Raw genomic sequence first — 15,218 nt, forward strand, 5'->3', positions numbered from 1 at the left:
CTAAATTCATATCAATATTTCAAATTACATCAATGATAAAATTTTGTATCTACAGACAAATAATTCGTTTAACTATTTTCATTTTTTTTTAACTTAAAAATTTATTTTTATCTCTAGTTCTTTTTTTTTTGAGATAATTTATCTAACAATCATACGAATTAATCACATTTTTTTTTTCTTTTTTTTTTATAATTCGTATGAAAATTTAATTTTTTGAGTATATTATTTTATATTTTTATAAACTAATAATTATAATATTAATAATATTGTACAAAATGATATATTTTTTTTAAATGTCACTTAATAATATATCACCATAAACATTTTATAATTTTTTTTTTTATTTTGGTGATGTTTTTTAATTATGGCTGATGTTAATTTTTATTAAATTTTTATTTTTCTTTTTTTTATAATTCATCATTTTAAAAAAGAAAAATAAAAAAAAAAAATAAAAAAAAAAATGTATTGTTGTTATTTATTTTTTGGCGTTGTTAAAAATTTATATATTTTTTATTTCGTTTAATAACTACCAACATCAGGATCTGGTGCTTGATTTTCTAATGTACATGGCCTTAAAAATTCTTGTCCTTGTTCATGAAGCCACTTGTTTGCAACTAAAATAATTAAAAATTAATTATATGATTGATATAAATTAGATAATAAATATGTTAAAATAAATACCCCATTTTGATCCAGTTAAAACTGGACATGCAGCATGCCTGGTTCTGTAATCACCCTCACCATTGGGTTTTAAATTATGCCAAAATGCAGCACTTCCTTTTTTCGGCCACAATGATATGTTTATTGCTGTAAATACAGTACCACCACCTTGCTCAACATCAGTCATCTGTTAACATAACAATTTTATTATTTATTATCAATCAATAAATATATTTATTCGATATATATGAATTAATTAACATACGTAATAAAGAACAGTTGCAATTCTATTACCAGTTCCTAGACTTTTAAATGCATTCGTTTCTTCTCTCTGTAAAATTAAAAATTTAAATTTAAAATAAACTACTGTATATTTTGATAAGTCAATATTTATTATTGATTCAAGTTATTTACTTACTCTTGCAAAATCAAAATGTGGCTCATAATGACCACCAATACCGTAATTTACAACTTGAAGTTCTTCAGCTGTATCAACACTCATACTAGTCATGTGTTCAACTCTTCTACTAACTGCTTCAACATGTTTATGTTCATGTTCTTGTAACCAGGCACTCTTGCTTATTCGATAATTTGCTATTTCTAATTCTCCAGTTTTATAATTTTGTACAGTTGCACGTTTAAACTGTAATTAATTAGTTTTATTAATTAATATACATATTATATATTAAAAAATATAATTAAACTTACTCTTGGCTGTGCCATTCTTTTAATTGTATCAATTTCATCATCATAAATAACATCATGATATATAACAATTCTTGGATCAAGATATGCTTCTTCTTCTTTAAATGGTGCTATTTTTAAAAATGGAATTCCACGATCAACATAACGACATTTTAAATTTTTTTGAATTTCAGGAGATTGTGGAACTTCACCACGACATAACATTTCATATCTTTCTCTTTCTGTCATTTCTGATATTGTTTTTATTTTTTTTTCTACAACTGTAAACTGATTTAAATAAAAAACAAAAAAATATATATATATATTTATTATATTTAATTAAGAAATAAGTCAAGTTTTTAATTTAATATTATATAATTTACCTGACTCGTTAGTCTAACATCGTTTTTACCATCTTCACCACGTTTTTTATTAACTTTAATTTTTTGTATTTCTTCTTGATAATAAGCACGATTTCCAAGTGCACGTTGATGACTTGGTACCAATTCTAAAAGTTCATTTGTCATGCTCAATGCACGTGCTACGTTACCTAAAGTCAAACAAGTTTAATTTTGTTATAGTTAATAGTTAATCAAGTATAAAAAACAGAGTTTAGCTTTTCACTATTTCGTTAAATATTTATAAAATTTATTGATTAATTTTTTAGTATAAACAAACCTTGCATATAAGTTGAAAACGCAAGATACTCAAGTATATCTGGTTTAGTTGTTGTTGTTCTATTTTTTTCTTCATGTAGACGATTCATAGCTTCCTGCATCCACAAAACAGTGTGATAATAATCACCATTGTTATACGACTGTCGTCCAAGCTCAAAGCAATCACCAGCTGTTGAAAAATAAATAAATATAAATCAAAGATATAATTATGATAAATAAATTCAGTTGGAAACAAAAGATGAAACTGAGAAACAAAAAAAAATATAAAATTTTAAATATGAATAATGTCGTGTCCAGTTGTATATATGCAATACACATTGTTCCTTTTATCCGCAAAAATAATCCACAATACATCATCCACCACCAACAAAAAATAAAAATAAATAAAAAATAAAAATAAAAAACAAACCAGCATACGAATGTGTGTGTGTAAAAGTTGGTTTCGTTCGTTAATTAACTTTGCGTTTCTCACTCTCTGTATTTTCCATCTCTCCTCGTAACTTTTTTTTTTTTTTAATTTTTTTATATACCAACTTGATAAACAAAACATGTATAGATATAAAAAAAAATATAAAAATTAAAATTGCAAGTTTAGAGAGAGTGGGAAATTGAGATATTGATGTTGTTGGAGAAAATATAAAAGGGGTTGATGGCTGTTGTTGAATAGATACGACAATAGACATTAAGCAATGTTAAAAGTCGTTTCAATATAGTTTATGATTGAGTATGTCATTGTGAATACAGGTAATGAATCAAGTAACTAGCCAGGAATTAATACATCTGTGCCATTTGTAAACAAAAATTTGTCAATTTATCTTTTTGGTTTTAAAAAAATATACTAACCACTTAATCCAGTGCTGTATTGAACACCATTAAGTACACCACGTGCAACTTGTGATGTATCAAGTTTGTATGTATCTTGTAATCTCATTAGTGCAACAGCAGCACCATTTAAATCTTCATCAGTTGGAAATTTAAGATCATTACGTGATGTTGTTATATTTGCAACAAATAATTTACCAACATCTTCACTTATTAATTCTTCAACACGTTTCCAATCAGTTGTCAAACGTTTTACCAATAAATATGCATTTATTGGATTTGATAAATATTGCTGAATATTTTTTGATGCTTCTTCATGTTCACTTGAATAATCTTCAACATTTCTGTAACAATAAAATGAATTATTTTTTAACTTTAATCTATAATAATTACTACGACGAATTTTAAATTTAAAAATAGATAATAAATCATTATTATTGGTTGATAATGTAGATATTTAAATGTATATTTATATATGTATTAAAAAAAGATGGCGTTAGCAGTTATTGAACCAAATTGACGCAAGCGTAAATCCAGTGAACGCCGGTGTTAACATTGCGCCGACGCCCCGCAGTAACTATTTTATTAATCATCCACTAGCTAGAATAAAATTCACCATCGAATCGCCAAGGAGTCTCGAGTCGGCTAATATTATTTTACTCCAAAATATATAATCGCGTCTTTATAAAATTTTATAAAATAATTTTATATAAAAGTATATTAATTAAAAACTAAAAAAAGAAAAAAAAAAAATAAATCAAGTGACATTAGAAATTATATATTTGTTTACGTTGTAATGTCAAATGATTGTCAAAGAAGAATGAAGAAACGTCTCAAATGTCATAATAAATAAATAAATAGTTAGTTAGTTAGATAGATAAATAAATAAACAAATAGTCGGTGAATAATAAATAAATAAAAAAAAATACTTTTAAATTAGTATTTTTATTAAAAAAATTGTGAGTGTCTTTATCATCTTTAAATATATTAACTATAATTATTAATTATTATTATCATCATCATTAATATCATCAACGTTATTGTTATTATTATAGAACTAAAATATAGTTGGATAAATAAGAAGAAAAAATTAATTGAGAAGCTCGTCTCTGATCGCACAATGGCGGACAGACGACTGGGCAACAACAATGTTGAGCTGGAGCAAGCTGAAGAAGCTATGGAAGATACAACAACAATAACAAATAAATTAAATGTTTATAGAGCTGGTGATTTTTCACGTTGTTTAACAAGAGATTGGATACGTACTCGTGATCCATTGACTGTTATAACTGATCGTGATATACAAAATGTCGGTATTGTAACAAATACTGATTTAAATATTCGTATTGGTGCTCAAAGATCACAGTGTACATGGGCATGGGTATTTGAAATACGTACACGTAATCGACAATTAAAAAATTTAACTCTATCACTTGAATCACATCGTGAAAATTTTATGATACATTCAGTATGTCGTGATGGTTTAAGAGTTGGTTTTTGTGATGGACAAGAATGGCATGATCCAGTTAATCTAACAGATCATCAACAACAACAAAATATATTAACAACATCATCAACAAATACAACATCAGTATCATCAATTAATAATGATAGAGTATTATTGTATTTTGTTGATATTAGATTTGCTGCAAATGGACATGGTACATATCATCAACATGTATTATTTGGATTTGATAATAATTATCCAGTTGTTAGACGAAAAATATGTGCTGATATTGTACCACCAAATGATTTATCACGTTTAAATGAAGCAACAAAATATGTATTGAGTCAAACAGCTCATGTATGGTCATCACGTAATCAAGATTTTCATCAATTTGAATCACCATTTGTACCATCAATTGATCAATGGGAAAAAAATCTTGCAAAAGCATATCCATATCCTGGTGAAGATTTATTTATATTATCACATGCAACATTAACTGAAGATTATTTAACACGTACTAATTATCGAGGAAGAATGCATGAATTAATATCTGTTGAAGAACTTGCAAGACATGAACAAGTTGCTAGATATAATACAATTGTACAAATACAATTATCATCATGTTATATATTATCATCTGATACTGATGGATCAACAACAGCCAAGTATGCACCACTTGGTGAATTATTTGCCCAGGTAAATTTATTTATTAATTTTATATATTATTATTATTATTGTTATTATTTTTAGGCTTAAATAGATATAATAATAATATAAAATAAAACAAAAAAAAAAAACAAAACAAATGGTTTGGAATATAGTTGCCTTTAGGTCGTGGAGTATCAGAAGATATGAAAAGTGGCCGTTTATTATTGCGTGGTTGCAATACAATACTCATTAAATTATTCAATCCTCAAGATAATGATATGAATAATCAACAAGGTTCATGTAATGTTTTTGAAGCACACGTTGAAGATAAATGTAATTACATGATTTATGCAAGATTATCAAAATTTTGTGTTGAAAAATTACACTTAAAAGCTGATACAAGTGTTAAAATGTATGTACAATTTGTACTAAATAGATTGCCATTTTGTGAATGGCATAGAGCTATTGATACACTGCCTGATACAAGATTAATATTTCCTGATTCACGTTTTGATATACCAATGTGTTTACCATCAGTACTTGAAACAAATAATAAATGGTGTGATTTATTGGATAAAAGATTAAATGATCGTCAACGTGATGCTGTTATATTAATGGTTGCACCAACTAATATTTATTTACCACCAATTTTATTACTTGGACCATATGGTACTGGTAAAACATTTACAATTGCACAAGCATTATTAATATTATTATTGCAAAATCCATTGAATAAAATATTACTATGTACACAAAGTAATAGTGCTGCTGATCTTTATGTCAAAGAATTTTTTGATGAATGGTATACAACAACTAATGATGAGAGATTAAAACCCATGAGAATTTATTATAAACGTCGATTAAGAAATACGGTAAGAAAAAAAAGATAATAATGATAAAATTATTTTAAATTTATAATATATATATATATTTTTATTTAGGTTCATCCAACTGTACGTAAATATTGTCTAACTGATCCAAATGGCTATTTTCGTGATCCAACAAAAGAAGATATTGATAATTGTGGTCTTATTGTAACGACACTTGCAACATCTGGATGTTTAACTGCTCTTGATGTTCAACCAACTCATATATTTATTGATGAAGCAGCACAAGCATTAGAATGTGAAGCATTAACACCACTTGCACTTGTTAATCAAAGAACACGTCTTATATTATCTGGTGATCAAATGCAACTTGCACCAGAAGTTTATAGTGATTTATCAAAAGAACGTGGTCTTGGAACAAGTTTACTTGAACGATTACATCATGTATATACACCAGATCATCCTTGTCGTATTAGTTTGTGTCAAAATTATCGTTCACATGCTGAAATTGTACGTTTAACATCAAATTTATTTTATGGCAATGAAATTGAACCTAGTGGACCATTATTACCTGATCATCCAAGTATAAAACCACTTGTATTTTATGCTGTTGAAGGAACTGAAGTACAGGTAAATAATAATTGTTAAAAAAAAAAAATATAAAAATCATTTAATTGATTAAGTAAATAATTTTTTAAACATTTTCTTTAATTTATTTTTTTAGGGACAATTTTCAACGGGTTATTACAATGATGAAGAAGCTGTTGAACTTGCAAAACGTATTGCAAATTTAAAACAATGTTGGCCAGTTGAAGAATGGGGACCATTTGGTGAAGATTCAATTGGTGTACTTGCCCATTATTCAGAACAAGTTGCACGTATACGTAATGAATTACGTAAAAAAAAATTATTTTCCGTATCAGTTGAACGTGTATTAAATGTACAGGGTAAACAATTTACAGCTGTATTTATAAGTACTGTTAGAACGAGAAATTGTTGTCGTTATTCAGCTGAAAATAGTGTTAGTGATTATGGTTTTTTAACAAATCCAAGATTATTAAATACAGCAATAACAAGAGCAAAAGCATTAGTTGCTGTTGTTGGTGATCCAGTTGCATTATTAACAACTGGATCATGTCGTTCATTATGGGGTAAATATTTTCAAAGAGCAACTGTACGTGGTATACCACAACGTTTTTTAAATGAACATGTTACACTGAGTATGGCACCACCAGTACCACTTGGTATACCTCTTAATCCACTTGCACGTGAATTTATACCACGTCAAACTCGAACAGACTGAGTTGCATTATTATGAATACTAATAAATTAACAAATATATTATATAAAAGAAAAAAACATAAATTGACATTTCAACAATTATTATTTTGTTGACATATACAAATATATTATCCATTTATAACAATTATTATTATAATTTACTATGAAATTTTTTTTTTTTTTTTTAATTTCTCCGGAAACTTTTTTAGTGACGAGTGGGTGTAATTTTTATAAACATAATAAAGAGAAGAAAATAAAGAAAAATAAATAAAAAAAATAAATAAATAAATAAAAACAAAAAAAAAAAAAAAAAAAAAAAAACCCGACTATAAATAAGATGTATGACTAAAAAAAAAAAAAAAAATTGAAAAATGAAAAATTTAAAAAAAAATCGAAAAAAAAAACTGAAAAAAATGAAAAAAAATAAAATAAATCAATAAATAAAATAATGTAAATGTCACGATAATAAAATATCTATATGTGTAAAACATAAATAACGTGTTATTTGTTTAAAAAAAATGAAAAAAAAAAAGAAAAATTTTTATAATAAATGTCTCGTTTTGTAATTGAGATGGACAAAATCCATCGTCAAATAGAACACAGACCATTGAAGATAAAAAAAAAAAAAGGAGACAATGCTTCCGGGGGAAGAGAAAAGCGTTCAATACGCTTTTTTTTTTCTTTTATTCCTATCATTGTTTACCGCGGGCTTCCAATAACGTTCGTGTTTTCACGATAGTAGAAATAGTGGAAAAAATAAAAAAAAAAATGATAAAGGTATTTAAAATAAAATAAATAGAAAAAAAAAAAAAGGCTGCACCTAGCTAAAATTACATTGAATAATTCTGTGCTTGAAGGTAATTGGACGCAATTATTTTCATCGAATGTGAATTGTCCCTGCACTAGATCGGGATTATCACAAGTGATGTGAATATAATGCGTTTAATTTTATCAATGGTATGAGAAATTGTGGGTGGTAGAGGTTTTGGAGGGATACTGAATAATATATATATGTCGGGTCAACGTTAACGATAGATAAGCTTTGCATATCAGCCAACACGACGCAACTGTTTGTTGTCAATTGTACACCATCATCGCATGTCTTGTTGCTGCATCCATAAAGATATGGCATATCCTCTCACGATAACAAAACAAATATTATTATTTTATATATTATTTTTTTCATATATAAAATAACAGTAAATTACAAATATAACTATTTGCTTCATCAATAATTTTAGTTGGTAACCACGTATCCTAATTAGTCACACGCTAATTCACATACTTTGTCAGATACACGTATCCAGTAATTGACGCTCCAATGGATGTGACAAGCAATTATCTTTTATTATTTTACATATTTCCAACCATTCTCTTTTTTATTTTATTTTTTTTCATTTTCTCAAAAATCCATATATATAAAGTTGACTGAAAAAAAATGTAAAGTTTAACATTTTTCTAGTATCGAAATTGGCATGCATTTTATTTCGATGCTAATGCATTTAGCTGCAATTTTTTTTTTTTTTTTACATTTTTACTAAACTCGTTTCGAATTTTAAATAACTTTTTTTGTTTTCTTTTTATTTTAAAATTAAAACAAATGTTAAATTAACATTTTCTTATTTTTATTATACAACATAGCGTTTTAAAGGTTTTAGATGAAAATTTTTAGCAAATGTTAATCAAACATTGAAAGATGTTGAAAATTTTCCAGCATAAAGTTTTTTTTTTTGTTATTATATAAATTTTTAATAAATATTATAAAAATATTTTCATTTTATGTATATTCATGTAAATATTTCGTTGTAAAAACATGAATTCTTGAGTTTATTATTGTTAAATTTTTTTGCATTTGATACTGCAGTTAAGGGAAGAAAGTATCTAAAAATGATATAAAAAATTCTCTTTTTTTGCTTGAATATGAAGATGGGATGCGACACTAGTAAAGGAAAGGGTTGAAATTTTATTTTTTATATTTTTGTGAGGTCTTGTGTGCGCATGGAATGGAAGTTTTTGAGAAATGAGCTCTCGAGACCGCATACGTTTAGAATGCAAATGCGTATGCCACATCTTTTACGCCTCCTAAACACATATATACATGAGGTGTATACGAAAAAATATAACGCATAATATAATATAATATTATGTGCGGAATAATACATTTTTAATATTTTTTATTATTATTATTGTTTTTTAAAAAATAATAAAAAAAAGTAAATGGGCTATTCAAAACGTAAAAATATTCGCAAAAGTGCCATTTAAGTTTGGACATTTGGTCTTGAAGTTATAAAATTATTCTTTTTTTTAAAAAAGTATATTCTATTGAGTTGATAAATCATGAACTTTAATAATATAATTTTTTCTTTTTTTTTTTCTAAATGTTTTTTATACTTGTGTTGTTGAAGAATATTACCATGAAGTTTAAAAAGTAATTTGATGTATTATGAATAGTTAACAAGTGCATAGATAGATGATTTTAAATAAAAAAAAATTATTAGAAAAATACTTTTACACAATAAATAATATATAAAATAAAATATATTTCAATTGATATTTTAGAAAAATGATTATACTTTATCATGATGTAAAAATAATTAAAAAATAATCATTGATTTATTTTAATTTAAAAAACTTATTAGTATTTTTTTTTTCTTTTACAAAAAACCATTCAATATTTGCTCTATTTGATAAAAATAAATCTTTATATTTTTACAAAAAGCCATTTAAATGAATAATTTATTTTTTCCATTTATTTGATTATAATAAAAATATAAAATTTATTTCATTCAAAAATAAAATTTCATTGAATTAAATTAATTTTTTTCTTCGTAAAAAAAATTTATTTTTAAATGCATCAAATGACTTGCCAATACTCTATTCATTCACTATTTAAATAGATTTTTATTTTATTTTTTAAAATTTAATTTTCAAAGTAATTAAAATAATTTAAAGTTGTGTATATTGTAGATAAGATAATAGAAGATCAAATGATAGGCCATTAGGGTTTTAATGCGTCGCACATTTTGCAACAATCAAAATGAATAGAAAGCCATGAAAGTTGAGCAACTTTATATATATAATAATGGCTTTGTGGGTTATACATAAGTAAATTTCGATATGTTGTCGATGTGACACCTTCAGGCGATGAATACATATATGATGATGATCACGAGTTGCCGATTGCCTATTCGACATGTTTGAATGGACGTCTATATTATTCGTTTTACCTATATATTCTACTTATTATTCCGGCATTGGAAACTGGAAAATTTCAACGATTCTCTTTCCAATATCGTTTGTATAGTGGTGGTAGTATAGCAAAAGAGAATATATCGCCTAACGATCAACTCAATGTGCCACCCGATATTCTCCCTATGTAACGAAGAAACTTTTCCCTTTCATACTGTTATACCATTGAAATCACGCAACACGCTTTTCACGAAAATGCCCGTAAAGTGAAGTGGATTCAATTTTGATTCTTTATCAGCATGTCTGCCACAGTGAAATAGCCTTTCTCTATACTCTCTATTTATCTTGAAACTTATATTTTTCAAAATCGATCTATTGTTTCTTATATTCAATACACATTATTGTTTACATGACAAAAAAAATTATAACTATTGAGAAACAACAAATGTCTTCTCATCTTGCATTTGTAAAAAAATATTTATCATGATTTTTGGTATAATTAATTGAAAGTTAAATTAATGGTTGTCTGAGTTATCAAAATTAATGATTCAATTGTTATTTTTTATAAAGAAAAAATCTACAAAAGTTCGGAGAAATTTTTTTGACAATGGATCATAGCAACGCACAAATGTTTCGCTAAGAAAAAGACGCTATATTTCTTTAAATTTCAAAAATCTCTGACCATTTAAAAGACAATTTTAATTACAAAAAAATAATTAAAATACTTTATTATACAAATATGATACGTATAATGAATTCATAAATTAAAAAAAAATAGATTTTCCATTAAAAATAAATAATAAAATATTTAACATACCTTCGAAGGGTAGCAAGTCTTTGCTCTTGAACTTTAATGTAACCATGAAGTGTATCAATGAGAACAGATTCAGTCTCAAGTAGCTCTTCCATATCAGCCAATGCGGTGTAAAGTTCACCGCTTACAAATTGTTGTTGATTTACACACATTGCCACAGTAAATAACACTGCAATTTTATGTAAAAAAAACATCTTCAAGTTTTTATTAATCTGAAAAAAAATAAAAAAATATATATTAATAAAATTTAAAAAACTTTTTTTACATTTATATAGGATATATATAATTTTATAATATTATTAATAGATATAAATAATAAAAAATTTATTTGATCTTATACTATTATATAGATAGTATAATAATTTAAAGTTGAATATTTTATATTGATTTAAAATGACAGAAGTAATGGCCGTTCTCAAAAAGTCATAAAATTTTAAGATCGTGTGCTTCAATCTGTATGAAATTTTTTTTTATTTTTTTTTATACTCAAGTGAGATCAAGTTTAGAGCAAGGTAAAATTTTATTTGAATGAGGCACATTTACGATGCCAGGTTTACCTCATACAATATATAAACTTGTCTTCAATTTGACACAGACACATATATACAAAAAATATATATAAACTCACTTGCACAAGTTTGTATAATTCACGTGAATCTTACCAAAAAGTTTTATATACAATTTGATGCATTGTGTAGATGCACCATGGCTTTAAAGATGATGATGGGCCAGCCATACTTTTAGAGTGAAAACCTACGTTTTCGTATTTACATTGAGGTAAAGTTCCATGAAGACATAATAGCGGTATATGTACATGCGAAACCTGAGAGACTTTAAACTTTTAAAGCCGTTATTATTATTTTTTTTTCTTTCTTTCTTAGTTTCTTTTAGTGACAAAAAAAGTACAGGAGGAGTTCATTGCAAATTATGGTGTAACCCGGTAATTGTGTTGGCCCGCAAGTGTACAGTAAAAAATATTTAAAAAAAAAATTGTTTAAATATAAAATAGGATTTACCTTTTTATCTTTTTGTCTTACTCTTTCTCTCTTTTACTCACTCACTCAAGTAGTAAACGACTAAAAACTTTTTGAGGGATTAAAGCATGTTTCAACATCATCTATGTATGTATGCAAAATAAATGTTTGACGACTGAACTAATTAAACTATTTTTTTTTATAACACTATTTATAATATTTACTTTAATTATATATTGTTATTTGTGTAATTTTTTATTCCAAGTATACAGCTATTATGTTTATTAAATTCATGAAAACAATATGATGAATATTGTCATTGAGAAAAGGATAAAAATTAAATACAAATAATATGTATACAAACCAATAAATATGTAGGTAAATTTGTTAAAGAGTGTATCTAACTTTTGTATAGAAGAAAAAAACATTTGACAATTCTTTACGAAAGCAGTGGAGCATCGCCAAAAAATTTATCTTTGCTTTCTGAATGGTCCTTATTGAAGTATCTCCAATGGCTATATATATGTATATATAAATTGAACATCCAGGAACATAAATATATCTAGGACCCATCGAGCGTTTCAGTAGAGATCCATAAAATTTAAACTCAAAGTGTTGTATATATGTATATACTCGAAAAAATAACAGAAAAAGCGAGAGAATAAAAAACTAGTATCAAATTAAACCAGAGTCCATGAATTTTTACAGTTTTATCATAATAAAATAGTGTTAAATAAAATTTTTATTTGTTATTTTATTTAACATGCACTCAAATGAACACAATATAATGATATATTTATTATTACATTTGAAATGTAAAAATAATAATTACATTTTTTTTTGTAATTCGAGAAAATCATTGATGATAATAAATCATTGGATTATACTCGTTAAAATCACATATCTGACTGAACAATAATGAAGTAAAAAAATATTTTCTGCATTATTTTTTTTTTTCATTTCACAGATTCAATTTCATATATATATATATTTACAAACGAGCACTGTAAAAACTAATTGGCCTCTAGAGTTTATAGTATATATACTTCTTTAATGAATATACCATTAGAAAAAATAAAGAGAAAAAAAAATATAGCTTCTTACGACGTATTTTTAAGCTTTAAAAATCAATAATAAAACACGGTAAAAAAATTCACTGCTGGAATTGTAAAAATTTACCTCTGTTAAAATTGAAAACAAGAGCTTTACTCTTTAGTATAGAGTAAAAGCTCAATTGCAGAAGTCGAGCTTTTTCTTTGTATTTAAAGAAACATGAAAATGTGTTTCGCTGTATAAAATAATTTAAAATTGATAAATTAAATTAATTTATTGATAAGTTTAATCCAAGTGCCTTAATTTTTAAACTTTGAATAATTTCGCGTTATATAAAACAATAATTCCTCTAAATTTTTCTGTTTTTTTTTCCATCAACTTGCTGTTTGTATATTTAAAACAGAAAAGTAAAAATAAAACATTTATAACAATACTAAAATGTTGTCGTTTCATATCTGTCTCGTATAATAATGAAAATTAAAAATAAAAAAAAAAAAAAAACCTTTTAGCATCATGGTACATTGACTAATTAATTTAATTATAAAAAGATTAATTGATTTTTTTTTTTTTTTTTCGAGTTTTTTTATCTGCAATGCAGCAAAAGGATCAAAGTTTGATAAAGGTAAAAGTCCGGAACCCGGTAAAAGTATAAAAAGAAAGAAAAGAAAAAAAAATTAATAAAATAAAAATGCCTCTGGTGAAAAGTCTTGAAAGGGGCGCTAATTAAGCGGCACCTTAAAGAATGCGTCCTTTTTCTTTTTGCCTTTTTCCTTTGGGATATCCAATGAGATTAAGTAAGAACAAGCTGAGGAGAACAAGACTCAGACACCACAGAGTGATATGACGTGCATATATATATATTTTAATAGAAGCAGCATCAGCAAGAAGCAAAAGAGAAAAGCTGATATACACGTTAAATTGTGAGGGTGGTATTAGGTTGTAGTTTGGGTAACTAAAAGAGCTTCAAAATGAGAAAGATAAAATGTACAATGAAGAATGGCTGTAGAAAGTGCACAAGAAAAAGAAAAAAAAAAAAAAAATGGTGGTCCAACAAAATAGCTTCAGTCCACCTATTTATACTCCGCATACATACCACATCTACTTGAGATATAAAGTTATGTACCTACTCAGTCTTTAGTGTACCAAGATGAGAGACTGAATCTCGGGTTAAATGTTTTTCTCAATAGCGTGTTCTTTTGACGAGTACCTTATTTTTTATCATTATATTCTGTCTTTTATATACTAAAAATTTTTTAAACGTTTTTAATGATAAAATAGAAGGTTGTATTTATTTTTTAAAAAAACAAAAAACAACATTTATTCGGGTCATTATACTGTCGTTATCATCATCATACAGGAAGGATAATCAAAATAAATATATATAAATAAATTAAAAGTAAACAGGGATATGAAATTCCAATAAAAAAAAATGATTATATTGGCTGCTGTCATGTGAATAAATACTATTATATTGTCTATGCTCAAATGCGGAATAATAACTGTAACAGTCCCTTTTGGTAATCCAGTTTCCCCCAAAGTTGAAGCCAGCTCAGACCATCAACGATGAAATAATATATCAATGTATATAGTATATTATAGACATTGTATACACAGTAAAATGTATACAGATAGATATGGTGTGCAATGGCTTCGGCTTTGTCCTTGATGGCTCGCAACTCGAATCCAGCCCCTAGAGAGAATCCGCAACGTGCGGGTGTCCGGTTCCGTTTCAAATGCAATGAACTGTTATCCATTCAAATTTAGCAGTAACAACAACATAGGCCAATCTCCCAAGAGGACAACAACATTGCAAAATACATTCTATATATATAATTTAAAACGTTGACGAATTCCCATCGTGCAACTTACATAAAAAAAATGTATATATATTTGTATTTTCTATCTGTCTGTTTTCAATTTAATAAGCTTCAATAAGCTGGTAATAGATTGGTACATTGTTAGGCAACTTTGACTTGTTCATAAATATAAATTTGATATTTTCTAAAGTTTAAGATTTAAACTTTTAACATTAAAATACTATACAATTTCTTATTGCCAATTGTATTGATAATAAAAAAATATATAAATTTATTACAAGTTAAAAAAAGTAATGCTTATACAATTTAAATATTAAATTTTTAT

The 15,218-nt window shown here is 26.0% G+C and overlaps 2 protein-coding genes across 2 annotated transcripts in view; one reads left to right on the forward strand and one right to left on the reverse strand.

Annotated features, from left to right (window-relative positions):
* Positions 1 to 81: 81 nt before the first annotated feature.
* The window catches only part of LOC122854776 (prolyl 4-hydroxylase subunit alpha-1), a 60,186-nt gene continuing 45,049 nt past the window's right edge, over positions 82 to 15,218 (reverse strand). Inside the window, exons 3-11 of the mRNA XM_044155734.1 lie at positions 11,053 to 11,261; positions 2,865 to 3,187; positions 2,023 to 2,190; positions 1,728 to 1,894; positions 1,369 to 1,632; positions 1,079 to 1,303; positions 926 to 991; positions 682 to 847; positions 82 to 614 (exon numbers count right to left, since the gene is read on the reverse strand). Of these exons, the coding sequence (XP_044011669.1) occupies positions 520 to 614; positions 682 to 847; positions 926 to 991; positions 1,079 to 1,303; positions 1,369 to 1,632; positions 1,728 to 1,894; positions 2,023 to 2,190; positions 2,865 to 3,187; positions 11,053 to 11,261 (1,683 nt within the window). The 3' untranslated portion in view covers positions 82 to 519. The remainder of the gene's footprint in view (positions 615 to 681; positions 848 to 925; positions 992 to 1,078; positions 1,304 to 1,368; positions 1,633 to 1,727; positions 1,895 to 2,022; positions 2,191 to 2,864; positions 3,188 to 11,052; positions 11,262 to 15,218) is intronic.
* On the forward strand, positions 3,429 to 7,479 carry LOC122854775 (probable helicase with zinc finger domain). The gene is made up of 5 exons (XM_044155733.1): positions 3,429 to 3,802; positions 3,899 to 4,986; positions 5,112 to 5,810; positions 5,880 to 6,395; positions 6,490 to 7,479. The coding sequence occupies exons 2-5, from the start codon at positions 3,964 to 3,966 to the stop codon at positions 7,066 to 7,068; spliced, it is 2,817 nt and encodes a 938-aa protein (XP_044011668.1). The 5' UTR covers positions 3,429 to 3,802; positions 3,899 to 3,963; the 3' UTR covers positions 7,069 to 7,479.

The sequence above is a fragment of the Aphidius gifuensis genome, linkage group LG4 (genome assembly GCF_014905175.1).
Source record: "Aphidius gifuensis isolate YNYX2018 linkage group LG4, ASM1490517v1, whole genome shotgun sequence".
Classification (NCBI taxonomy): Eukaryota; Metazoa; Arthropoda; class Insecta; order Hymenoptera; family Braconidae; genus Aphidius; species Aphidius gifuensis.